Source organism: Tigriopus californicus, chromosome 9, assembly GCF_007210705.1.
Source record: "Tigriopus californicus strain San Diego chromosome 9, Tcal_SD_v2.1, whole genome shotgun sequence".
NCBI classification, from domain to species: domain Eukaryota; kingdom Metazoa; phylum Arthropoda; class Copepoda; order Harpacticoida; family Harpacticidae; genus Tigriopus; species Tigriopus californicus.
In genome coordinates, this window is record NC_081448.1 from 11,285,431 (window position 1) to 11,299,106 (window position 13,676).

General features: G+C 41.3%; 1 protein-coding gene across 1 annotated transcript; it reads right to left on the reverse strand.

Annotated features, from left to right (window-relative positions):
* Positions 1-2,103: 2,103 nt before the first annotated feature.
* Positions 2,104-3,811, reverse strand: LOC131886149 (uncharacterized). Its single transcript, XM_059234406.1, has 4 exons — positions 3,539-3,811; positions 3,247-3,399; positions 2,632-3,170; positions 2,104-2,550 (listed from the first exon to the last, which is right to left on the reverse strand). The coding sequence occupies exons 1-4, from the start codon at positions 3,775-3,777 to the stop codon at positions 2,195-2,197; spliced, it is 1,287 nt and encodes a 428-aa protein (XP_059090389.1). The 5' UTR covers positions 3,778-3,811; the 3' UTR covers positions 2,104-2,194.
* Positions 3,812-13,676: the final 9,865 nt, after the last annotated feature.

A 13,676-nucleotide genomic window follows, 5' to 3' on the forward strand; every position in this document is an offset into this window, starting at 1 on the left:
CGACAAACCAAAGTATTTGAGTTGATTAGACTAGGGTTTTCTCCGATGGCGGGATTCAAACCCACGCTCTCTGGGGAACCATTTCGTGCCTATAAGGGGTACATTAGACCACTCAAGAACAAACCATTTCTGGGCCGAGGCTTGTAACTTTAATATGGCAGGATCTTAATGCTTATCGCCCTGCATGGTTTTTCGATAGCAAATTTCGGCATTTATTTCTTTTCGTCGGTTGCCATCTTGAAAAAGATAATCGGGCTCACCAAATATGTGTCCGTCGGGAAGCCCTTCGCCTTCTCCACCTTCCCCATCAGGGAGTTACAAGGACGTACAATCGAGCTCGAGATTTATCCTATTGGCCAGGTTTGAAAATCGCCTATTCAAGTTCAATGTATTTCCCTCAACCAATCCATGCCCGCAACTTAATGTTCTTCCCCGTTCATAGACTCTCGTCAAGGAACTTTATCAAGATTCCGTCGGGGAACCTTTGCGGTCATGTTCAATAAAGGAGGTTTTTAAATCTTGATAGTTTTTTTTTAAAAGGGATCACACAGGTTTATGGACAGAAGTGGGTTTAGTGCTGGGATGAGTACAGCAGAGGACTCTAATCTTTCACCTTTCTGAACTCGTGGCACTGACTCTACAACTTCTGACAAGCAAAAAACTCGGCTCAGGGTTGCCAGCTAGTTGGCAAAGTGGCGAAATGAAAAAGTCGTTTGCAGCGTTAAATTTCCATTGGCGGTAAGCCGAAAGTGTATGTAGGGCATGTATCATAGAAAACCAAGTAACTAGAATGCTTCAGCTCAACAGGAGCTGTACTGGATGAGCATGTTTTCAGGTCAACTGACGCTAGGGGTCAGGGGACAATGACATTTCGTGAAATCTCGCTTTAGGCAAGTTCAATTATTCTCATGAAACGTTTGTTATTCCTCTTTAATTTTAATTTCCTTTTGAATTGTACAAATACAGAGGTAGAAAGAGCAGTAGAATAATAAAAACATGCTTTTTGGGGCATAATACACATAACATGTCAAAAAAAGATTCGGACATTAGAAGAGCAAATCACGTACTCTATTGATTGCCCTTGTTTAACAACACATGTCGAAAGTGTAACAAAATGTATCCGAAATTGCAACGCAATGATGAGGCATTCGGAATTTCGTTTCAATCTCCCAATAATGTGCTTGAATGTGGACGACATGATTGCACCTTTACGTAATCAAGGTAACTCCGACACCTCTGGAGGTCAGCCTGAACCCAGGCTTGTCCCTTGGGTTTCAGTTAAGTGTTTCCCTCACATGGATGAAAATTGCAAATTGAGCCCCATTTTAACCCCTTCAAAATTTCGTTCTTAAAAATGTGGTCGGACAACTTGCTCAAACCTGTATGTCAATGAGGCAAGAGATTGTAGTTTATTCCATTGAAATCCTAGCTATTTAAACATATCACAGATGAGCTATAACGTGAGCGAGCATACTCTCGCCACATCACTTCAGTCTCTGCCAAATAAAGGATCGATTGGGGATCGAACGTTGCAAATAAGGGCCCTTATTGGCCTCGTATTCACGACGGGACGCTTGAGGGTAAGTGAGATGAGATATCTCGAAGTTAATGGCTTGCCGTCTGTCCTCAACACGCATCTGGATCACTTTGCAAACGACATGGCTTCTTCCCCCTACCATGGGCGGATGGTGGTCATGTTCGCCTATTTACAACTACACACAGACATATGTGCAGAACTTGCCGCAAAAAAGAGTAGTCACTCCCTTAAGAGCAGAACTGACCAGAGTGGAAATTTATTGTTCGTGGAATTGTAATCAGACAATTAAACGATCTTGTTTGGGTTGAAATTGGATCATTTGAAATATGAATTAGGCTTTTCCATCCTCCCCTCGCAATGAAACCTGTGGATTCCATACGATCAAGCAAATCCTCAAAAGGAGGGAATATTTTCAGAGGCCATGAAAAGTGGTATTTAATTTATGTACAATTGTCCCGTTGTATTCCTGGTTGATTCGATTTTAGTGACGGTGCAATGGTCTGCCGTTACAGAATTGTCGTTATCGCGCCTGGCTACATCCCCCATGACAAAATAACTTTACTTGCTTCAGAGGCTCAACTTTAATTTTAATTCACAACTGATTGTTAGAGAAAAGGGCGGCTGTTTTCAGGCAAATAATGCAGGACGTCCATCGACCTAATTGGTACAAATTCGTGGTCTCTCGCACAGGTTTTGTGGAGCAATTCCTTGCTCCAGAAGGAACAAGAAATCCCATGCCGGAGCGCAATTATCTTCACTTTTGGCGGTCCAAAAGAAGTAGCCATCGCCAGCTTCGTAGGAATCCATTTGAGCGGCCATGAAATTCCTCAAAAATCCCTTGTGGTCGTCTGTGTACTCGGAGAAATCCTTGTTGTAATAAGCACAGGTATCGGGAGAACCATTGGGAGGGTGGTATGGAGTGTCATAACCCCCGTCCAAGTACTTCTGGCAATCTTGGTTGGCCAAGCTCCACTCTCCAACAACCACATCCATGGTTGATTCAGTCATCACAGCTGAGAAAAAAAGACAAGAAATAAAAATCGACTTTAATCCAGGCCTCAAACCCCTCTTGGACCGATTTTCTTCTAGCTTACTCTTAAACCCACAAGACGTGTCAATGTTAGTGCTCCATCCTGCGTTGTCCTCGGCCAAATTGTTCCAATACTCGCCAAAGGCATGATATTCATGAAGGTCCAACATGACATTTTCAAATCCTTCGGCCATATAACCGTGAAAATCGGTCGGAGTCCGGAAGGCTTGTTGAATGACCACTTTGGGACCATCACCTAACACGTTCCTGACAACATCATAGGCGTTATAATGGAAATGATCTCGCAGTTCAAGCCATAGCTCTTCCCAGATTCCCCAAGGCTCGTTCAAGATGGCAATTCCGAAGAGAGTGTCCGGAGACATGGTTCCATCGTCGATCCATGATTTCATCATGACGGAAATTTTTTCCAAAATCACCAAAGTTCGGTCAATGTTGCTATGATCGTCCGGATTGAACCAATTAATCTCGCCTCGCTGACCGGAGTTATCGAACCCGTTTTGGGAACCGGGCCCGCAATGCAGATCAATGAGTATCTTCAGGCCCAGCTCTTCGCACCAACCCGCCAATCGCTTCAGATAAAATCTAAGAATCGAACATGTTGGCTTGGAAGTGAACCAAATCATTGAACTAGAAGCAACCTCTCGATCTCGCAACTCACCTTTGGCCATCATCATCAGTAGCAGGTGGGGGAGGAAAGAACTCATCGGGCGACACGTCCACCAACCAATAACCCACCGGAATCCTCAAATGAGAAATCCCAGCATCAACCAATTTCACAAGGTCAGCTCGGGTATAGAACTCGTCCCAATGTCTAAAGTAAATTGAGACGGTCACAGTTTCTGGAAATTTCTCAACTTGTACTTGTGCGATCAATGCACTGCACACTTAGTTGGATGATGGGCCAAGGTCAACCCATTAATGTTCAATTCCTATCCTGGTGTTTTTCATACCTATTGAGGCGATCTGAAGCAAAGTCGGGATCCACGTATTGAGCGTATGTGTACTCATCCACCACCTGGCCACCGAGCTCCACGTTGACTTCCTCGAAAATGGTAGGTGTGATCCATGGTTCAAGAACCAGCCACCCGCCCAGATTGACGCCTCGAATTTTTCCATCACCACAATTCAGAGCTGACGAGTAGTTGGCAATCATGGCCACTGCCAAGACGAGAACACAAAGTTTACTCATTGTGTTGTGTTAGGACTAACCGTGTGCACTGAGCACATCCTAAGATAATTTTGTCTTTTATATGCAATTGTTTGAACAGTTAAAGGCACTAACTGATAAGATGTGACGAAGTTTTTACAAAGGGGTCGTTGCTACGTCAGCAAAATAGTTGAAAATTGGAACAATAAAGGCCAAATGAAAGAAGGCTACTTGTCCCGCAAAAAGTTGATGAAATATCAGATTGACTTACTACATTGATTATAAATGTTCTGGAGGATGTCTTGACAAATCTGACTTATTCAATACGATTGAAAAAAAACGTGGAAATGCACAGGATTTAAACCATCTCAAGTTGCCAAAGGTCCTTCAGGACGCCCATGATGGTCTTTATCAGACTTGACTATTGTTCCGGATGGATTCCCCACGTTGGAATTACACTTTGAAAGGGAAGAACTATTGTACTCAAAACATCATGGGATTCAATGGATTTGTTCACAATACTTCAAACGAGGTGTTATAAGGTCGTAATCTCCCTCAGGGATCATGGTCAATTCCTGACGCTCTCGTTGGTCCTTTAACTGCGTGTTTTAAGATCTTTGAATGATCATCAGGTCCTTCAGAAATGGTCCTGGGTACGCATCGATTATTTTTACTCTTGGAACACTTTGAAAAGGCCTGCTAACCTGAAGTTTGACGATTATTTTGCATCAAAAGAAAGCATGCAGTTTTGATGGCATCTCTAGTCGCAATACAAAAGCGGTTTTCTCGAAACCTTGCGGGGTAAATCTATATTTGAAGGTTTCACTATCAGTGATTGTATTCAGATAGGTTGACCTTGTGACGGTGCTTTTCCGTCAAGTTTGTGCCACAATTTGACTAAGTCAACAACAGTCGGCGATTATCGTCATTAACTGGACATGGAGTTTGGTTTCAATTGATATCCATAGAGATTGCTTCAATGATATGAAGCCTTAGTGTGATTTGACCCTGGTATGTACATAACAAAGACGAGGGTTATTGACTTTGTGTCGACTGATTGATTAGCGCTAACGAACGAAAAGGATGTTATCAAATTTGCGTACTCTGATGTATTAATTCCAAGGGGAAATCTGAATTTGGCATCAGTATATGTATGGAACACGTTTTTCTTGAAGGACTCTGTTCTTGCTTGGATGCAAGGGAAGCATTTACATAGAGACGAGTTCATGGCATATTTGTGTGAGAAAAATAGAATTTCGAAATTCCGGCTTTGAATGTATCAGTACATATGGTTATTGCAAGATCCACGGGGGATGGATGAAATGAGAAGGACAATTGCTATACAGGGTAGCTAAAAATAATGTGAACTTTACCAATCTCATTGAAAAACTAATTCATGAAGAAGTCAAATCACAATTTCATACCTCCAGACTTATTTGAACCATGGTCGTCTATCAAGGTTTTGAACAAACAAACTTTACGTAGTTTTCACTATCAAACAGATGGGAGCAAATTGCATGAAGTCACGTTTGCGCAAGAAAAGTTTTGAAGCCTGAAGCATTTGTGATCAAGTTCGTGGGAATTTGAGGCTTATGGTGGTCGCAAATGAAATCCAAATTGAGCGATATGCTCAGATCTTTTTCATTGGATATTTGTTCAATTACCTGAGTTATGAGTACAGGTACTATTGACTTTGGTTTTTGGGTTTGGCTTGCAGTAATTTTTGAACATGCTAGCATGGACAGAAAGCAGAAGGTCAAGATTATTATTTCATGTAGATCATAGTTCAGATGTGCAAATAAATCTGAAAAAGAACATTCTCAGGAAGGTTGGCGACTGCATCATTTAGAGCAATTTTTTTTTCGGAGTAATAGCAATTGAATTGGAAGCGGTGAGATCTCGTTTACAGGACTCTTTAGAATCGTCGCACCCTTTTGGGACTCCCTTCATTATGCATCTTGAACCCCGGCACCACCTCGAAATGTTATCATCATCAACAATGCAGGCCAGGCACCAGACAACTCCACCCAAGTCAACTCGACCGAGCACACAACTTGGCCCAACCAAGATCTCAGCCCAATGGACAAATTGACCAAGGGAAAAACTTGACCCTGGACAAAAAAGACCGGCACAATGCACTTTTGGGTATTTGTTTTTTTGATGGGCTGTACTAAACGCTACAGCAAATGTAATTCTCGTTAATATTGAAAGATATGAAAGAATGCAATTTTGCTATTTGTAATTAATCAAACTTGATATGATATCTGGTTTACGAACGATTTTTGTTGTAGACTTGTTCGTAGACTTTTGCACAGACTGCCCTCCCTCATATTGATTGAAATGGAATCCCCAGCGCTTCAAATGAAATCTTTTATATCTTATTCAGCATTAAATACCTATGATATCTAATCCACCATCCAAATAGATTTGTCGGATCTGGCTAGCCTTAATGTATGAAAGATCAGGATTCTCGATCCAATACATGTTTAAGTCTGATTCAAAAGACGCTATGAAATCGACACCCACTTAATCCTTTGGAATAATGCAAGGAAGCTAATTGAACAGCAAAGGAGCCAGAGATAGAGGAGGCGAGAACTTTATTGTTCGAACTAACGAGAATTTTCAAGGGCTTGAGGGTGCTCTGAAACCGTACGTTAAGCCTCTGCGATCACTACAATTTACCCTAAAACCTGTTATGGGACCTGACTCATAGATACCAGATACCTTTCGTACCTTCTGTGAACATTGTACGTATATAGTGTCTCAGCTTCTTTAAACTCTCCCATTATGAGAGCTCTCTCATTCCATCAATGTTGCTAGTAAAAAACATTTGGACATGTTCGACCTTTTCCAAACCTGATGAATTTATTGAAGCCCAAATAGGCCAAATGGACCCTTAAATCTGGTTTGTGACAAAGCTTATTGATGCTTTTGAAGACGGACGGCATCAGATACTTATCGTAACTCATTTGTTTAATCTAATACTTGAACAAATTGTTCGTTGGCAATTAGCAAAGAACAAAGATCAAATCTCGCAATTATGTGAAATGCGTTACGCTTAAAACTGCTTTTTTTGGCTCAAAAATCCTAGTTCATGGTCCAATTGCAATTATTTGTATGATAAACTAATATACAAATGGATTTAAGTAAGGCACTCAAAGATGATCCCAAATTTTACGGATGAAATGCCGTTTGCTCCTCCAGCCTTGAAGTTGTTTCTCGATGTGGCTTAGCAGGTATGTAGCATCGCTCATCCGTTTCCTAATTTTTAAGACCATGTCTGGAAATTCTTTTTTTTCCGAAATCTGCCACATATTGCCTTGTAAAACTCAATTACCACATGGTCGTTTTCATCCAAACTATGAAGTTAAAAATGAACCATGCCGAATAACTATGGTTACTGAAAGCCAACAAACAGTCATATATACACACCTTCGCATACGTATCTACGTATGTGATGTGTGTGTGTGAGGGAGAGAAAGATAGTGTGCGTGTGTGTGGGTGCTTATGTGCCTGCACCCACTTTCCAATTACCATCCAAGTTCATCCACTGACGTGGTTAGCGTCCAAAGCCAAAGGCGCACTCGTATAAGCGAATGCGAGATGAAGGCCCAGTCTTACTCACTCTGGTGCAAGCCAGCACTTACATTAGAAAAAGTGTCATTGGTATAAAAAGCCACCTTTCCCATGGGCTCATCGCCAGTTTGAAACGAAGTTTCCACACACTTCCCTTTTTGAGGGATTTCGCTATATAGGGATGCTTGAAGGCGTCCTTCTTCGACTGTCTTTCCTATCGACAATATTAATCACTGTTTCCCGTGGACACCCTTGGAGTGTGGGACGTCCCATGGCCGGATCTCCCCTCTCCAAGTCCACTGCTTTGGTGGGTGGTGGCGAAGGCCGCAGAGGGATGGAAGGGGTGCTTTTGAATTGTAAAGGCTCAACTTGTGATTCCATGGAGACATTCAGTGGTGGCAGTGGAAGCTCCGAAACAATCGCCAATCCGTTCCTGTTTCCTGAGTTTGGAACATGGCCAATTTCCCCATCCACAGGCAAGGAGAATAGCTATGCTGAAGGAGCCGATCGACCCCAACAAATCAGTTCGATCCTTGATCAAATGAGCAAGGATGGACAGATCTACCATCGACACGTCAAGGAGGTGCTTCCAATGTTGAGGCTCCGGAAGAGGCATTACCAGATCAAGTTTCGGATCCCTCGGGACACGAACCAGCAACTCAAACGAGGACGAGGAGAGACCGCAGATCGAGACCTCATCAAGCGGCAGGTCTTGAAAGTGCTTCGACTGTGATTGACCACACACTTCTGATTTTATTCTTACTCTTCTGTAAAACAATCTTTTCATGCTTGACCGAAAAATTTAGAAGTTTAAATGACAGCCGTTGTAACAGAGATGCCCGCTTGGAAATGATAAAAATTCAATAAGATACAGGTAGAAACATTGATACTGAATGTTTGTCAAATGCAATATTGCTGTCACCTTGGAACTTGAGCCCTTCCTCGGATTTGAGTCATATTACACCGCCGTTTTTTAAACTGTTTTTCATTGAGGTATAATAAAAATCAGCTAGACGTTTTTTTCGTCGCGAGAGTATAACGTTTCGGAAACATTAAATACTATGATAAAGTGTAAATTGACAAATGTCAAGCTTGGAAATTACCACGAAATAACATTACCATCCATCATATTTGAAGTTCAATACAGTAGATTTTGTTGAACGCACTTCATACATGTAGACAGGGATCCAAGGCAAGGTTATGTAAAAGGTTTCATTCATGATAGGAAGCAAATAGTCCAGATTGAGGGGTCAATTAGTGACAAACCCACGTCAGATGTTCGTCCCCAAGGCTCAAAATTAGGGCCGCTTCTTTTTACAACACACATTGTTTGTTCCGCTTTAAAAGGTCAATGTTTGTACCAATCTCCCTTCTTATTCTGACGATACATAGCTAGTTTCTAGTAGAAATGGCCAAGATTCCAGTAGCCTGGCAAAGGACTTAAATCAAATCTACTCATGGGTAACCGAGAGTAATATGGCCCTGAATGGAATGAAATTCCGCTCAATGACCTTTGGGTTGACGCTTTTGAACACTCCACTTTTAGTTAATGGAGGTAAATATTCTTAGCAAGTCTTGTCCATGAAGGATTTGGGTGTAATCCTCCAAAATATGGAAAGTTCGATGAACATATCCAGTTGAATGTTGGCAAAGCTTTTCAAATGTGGAGTTAATTATATCGCACATATAAGTCCGGAGATAGCATCACGATGCTAACTATTTGCAAGTCGATTGTCCTGCCACATCTTGAATATGCCGCGCCCATTGAGCTCCAACTAGTTCAGCAGGATTGAAGAAAGTCGAGCTGGTCCACAGATGTTTTGCCAGGACACGGACTTCTAGAAATGTGGACTGCGAACGCTCTTCCCGGCAAATCGGCCTGCTCTTGGTCATAGCCACTCTGAACCATTTTTCGAATTAAAGTAATAAAATAAGAAACGTAGATCTCTTCAATTAACGGTAGGTCAATTTTGTATCATTTACATGCAAAGTTGATCGTTTCAAAGTTAGGTTGTCAAAAGCTTATGTAACTGACCAACAGCAGGCCGAAAATTCAAATTTTATGTAGTGTTTACTACATAACTTTGAACATGGCTCCTGAGTTCCCTAAGCATAGGTTTGGGCTCAAACTTGGCTGAGTTCATCTATTCAACAAGATCTTGTGGTCGTATCAAGTGCTTATTTGGAATAAGATGAGTGGTTTAGAAGATAGGATATTTTTGTTTCCGTTTGCAGTCCATATCTCTAGAAGTCCGTGGCAAGGATTATAGAGGGTTTGAGAGAGCTCTCGTATTGGGAGAGGCTAGAAAGGCTGGGACTGAGTTTAAAGAAAATTCAGAGAACATCTAGCTTGGGCGGGACATCCAGCCACTCCCTTGATCAAGATTCTGAAGCTTCACAATAAAGTCCTTCAATGCCTTGACGCTATGGGGGCAGGTCGAGCAAACCTCCTTCTTCAACTCCGCTTAGAAGAATTAGCCTATAGGTTGAGGTCAGGTGAGTTGGAGGGCCAGGTTTCTAGCTTCCTGAAATCTACACAGTTGTCTTACAGAGGAGCCTTAGCATGGCCTTTCTTTGACTTGTGAGGTAACGTATTGTTGGACTTGAACACAATCACTACCCTACGTAATAAGCCTTCTCCAAGATCTCAGAGATGACCTGGTTGCAGAGGAACTAAAACTAATGCTCTGGCTTACGTGTCTCCTTTTGTCAAGGTATGGGATGGGGGCGCTCGGTGCTAACTGGATTGATGGGGGAGTGGCTGGATGTCCCGCGCAAGCTAGATCGAGGGTAACATCCAGACGTCCCTGTTTCATGAATGGCAATCATTGTTTATGGACTATTTGGAAATACTTAAAGAATTAGGTTTCCCAGCCTTAACTTCAAGGTATTTCAAGATGCCTACCTGCTCATTTCGTCGATTTGTGTTTTGTTGAAAATGGTGTAAATTTACCTGATTGGCCCTGTACTTGATACTTCACGTTTTCAAAGGCATTAATGAACTTTTTCCTAATCCGGATTTTCGGTCCAATTGTGGCGACCGCAGGCAGAGGCTTAATGTGATTTTCTGTGCACCTTAAGTTGAAACAATGAAGACTACCTCTTTTCTTTCTTGGACTCCTAAATTGTTCAATTTGCTATTGTCCAATATTTGTAGAAAGTACACAGATGCTGTTGATCATATAGCATCTTTCATGTAAGACGTGGGCAGGTTTTTGACAAGCATTCCCGATCAACCCTAAATTCAAGAGCCAGCTAGACCGGTCCGTCAACTCAAACTAGTTGTTAGATCAATAGTTGTATAAAATGTAAATGGTAGCAATTAGACGGATTTGAATCTTTCTTTCTAAAATCATCGGGGAATACATTCCGTGTTGCATTTAGTAAAGCCAGTGAAAACCCCAATCAAAGGATTGTAATGCACGTTTTGCATTTTGGGCAAACAGTTTGAGTTTTAATACCATGTGCTGTACAGGTACGTAGTCACCCTGAACTGACTGAAGATAACTGAATGTGATGTATGTAGCACCGAGTCCAACTAATTACTATAGGGTTATATTTAGAAAATGCACCTCAAATCCCAAAGCAGATGGGAATCAGGATAAAACAGGCGATCCTCGAAAAAAACAGACTGCTAATTAAGTTAATCTGGAATCAGAAATGGACCAAACAAAAAAAGAAGAAATCTCGAAAACCCTAGGCCTACAATCAACTCCAACGAAATCTGCATTATTTACTTACTATTGTGCAGCTTCAGCTCTACATAACGAACCCAATCATTACGCAACTAGTCAGTTTGCGAATTTGCTAACTGTTAATAGATATTGTCGAAATGGGACAACAGATAGATGTACCTATAACAACTGCAAATGAACTGACCAGATCCTCGATTAACCAAATTATTCTGGTCCATTATAGAATGTTCCGCTAGTTTTGAGTAGAGTGGCAGAATTTCGATCAGAGTGCAAGAGTTTTACAAAGTTATTTGTTTAAAAACTTGCACAATGAGGCATCGTGGTCAGCCAGTTGCATTTTGCATGTTATATCTCAACGTCTTATAACGTATCCTTCTCCTTACCGTAGCAATCCAACACTCCAACTGATTTGGGTTCCAAAATGTGCTCTTTTTGCGAGAATTTACTTCGCATTAGAACATATGTACATCAAATGGAACGGCTAATATTTTCTTAATCTTTCCCCTTCACTGTTAAATGACTTTACCCCGTAGTTAGAGCCTAAATAGGAAAGCCAAGTGCTGACTTGGACCAACCACTTTATACGAGTAATGTTCGTGGGTTGTGAAGCTTGAGAGCTCTTTCTAGGGTTTCCAAACCACCAACCATTTGAAACAACGTACGCGTGACAACTGAAAAATAAATATATAAAGTCTCCTTTCCATTTTTTTTCAAAGATCCGAATGACTAAACAAAACATGGGATCTATTTCCTGCATTGACTCGTCGAAGACGCCAGTACGGTTCAAACTGACGGATGCAAAGAGGAAACCAGGCAGAAGATGGCTGCGAAACACCATCTAGGGATTCATAACAAACTTCGACTCACTGGAAAACGAAGATACGAGAGTTGTCGCACCCGAATTCGCCAAATTTGAAAGTGCTGGAATATTTGAATTATGCATTCATTCATATTACTAGATGGCTGCCGAATGAAATGTGTTTACAACACCTAGATCCTTTTGGCGACGTGTCCAGCTAGTAATTATTGCCTCGTACGTATTGAGAGAACCGCTTTAATTGTTGTTTATTCTTTATTGATAACCCGATTGTCCATCAAAAGATGAAAAGAGTGGTTTTTATTCGACCACAGTTTTAGAATATACCACAAAGAATAAGACAATATCGAGATTGAGATAATTGTGACAGCCAGTGCGAATATTAAGGACGTCTGGCTAACTTGGATGGGAAGACGATTCCACATTGGGGGAACTCGACAAAAGAAGAACCAAAGTCTGCCAAGAGACTTGGCAAACGGCACCTCTAAATAGGATTATCTTGTATGAATATGAAGATGTTGTTATCTGAGTATCACCTCTGAATGATAAGGTGCATCCCCGTTCACAACAAGATACAGTTTGATACTGATCAACATTGTAGAGTAATTTGAAAGCAACGGTCAGATCTAGAATTCGTCTCGTCTCTTCCAAAGTCATGAGACCGAGACGTCCAAGCTCATCCGCATAGTCCAGTTCCGAAGCCCCAGACAGAATTTTCGTTAATCTCCGCTGAACAGGCTCAATCCTTTAATGTCCAATCTAAACCTCGGTCACCTCATTTGTGATGAATATTCAAGTATTGGGCGCATGTACGTATGTGGCTGGTCCAGTGAGCAGGGAGAAAAATCAAAGACAACATGCCCAGCCAACCCGCACTGTACATGCATTGAATTTTGACATTTTTTCGTTTTATGTGCTTGTCTAAGCAAATAGCATTTTGTTAGTGAGCCAAATTGATAGTACGTTTACCGAATAACACTAAACATATTAATTTTATTACGTTTTGTAAAACAACTCATTCAAAATCACTCGATTATTGAAATTCAAGTGCGAGTTGACTGTGATATTTGTCCTAGTTCTCCCTCCCCAAAATGCCCAAAATCAGGGTGCCGAGCCACACTTTTTCTTGAATTTCCTTCACTTGATATACCTCACACGTCAAAAAGGCAAGGACGTCAGGTTCAGGAGTCAGAGAGAATCTTCGAATCATCCCAAGCATAGCATTGGGCGTATTGGCGAGTTTTGAATAATGTTCACGGAACGTGAGCTTGTTGAGGCCTCGTTGAATAACAATTAGAGGTCGATATCTCAGGTAAATCTGAATGTGTGAGATGTAAAATAAAAAAATAGGACGAAGTAAACTCATTCATACACTTAGGTATTTGGTAAGTGTGTGACAATACTGATTTTTAAACCAAAGTGTGAGGATGAGTTTACATTCATGGATATTATTGGACAATTTGCTTGGTTTAACTTAAGGTTGGTTCGAAGTCTAGTCAAGGTTAATTGTACAATTCAAGTTAGTACTTCACTTCATGATACCTCCGCATGGTTTTGATCTGCCTATCATGACTTTCTTGCCAGTATCGGCGTTTGTGGTCGCCCTCACATCAAGTTTCTATCTTTAAGGCGCTTTCAGTATTGAAGGCAACCTCGTGTTGTTAAATTTAACTGGTGTTTAATGGTCCAGATTGGCTTTTGTCATTTTGACTTTGCTGCTCAGTCAAACGCGAACGCATGCAGAGGTCAATTAGTTGATCTAAGAAACACCTTGGCTATATTTATACATTGGAGTTGAGAGTGAGCAATAAATGATATTGGTCATGGATTGGGGGATAATCATCTGAGGCACT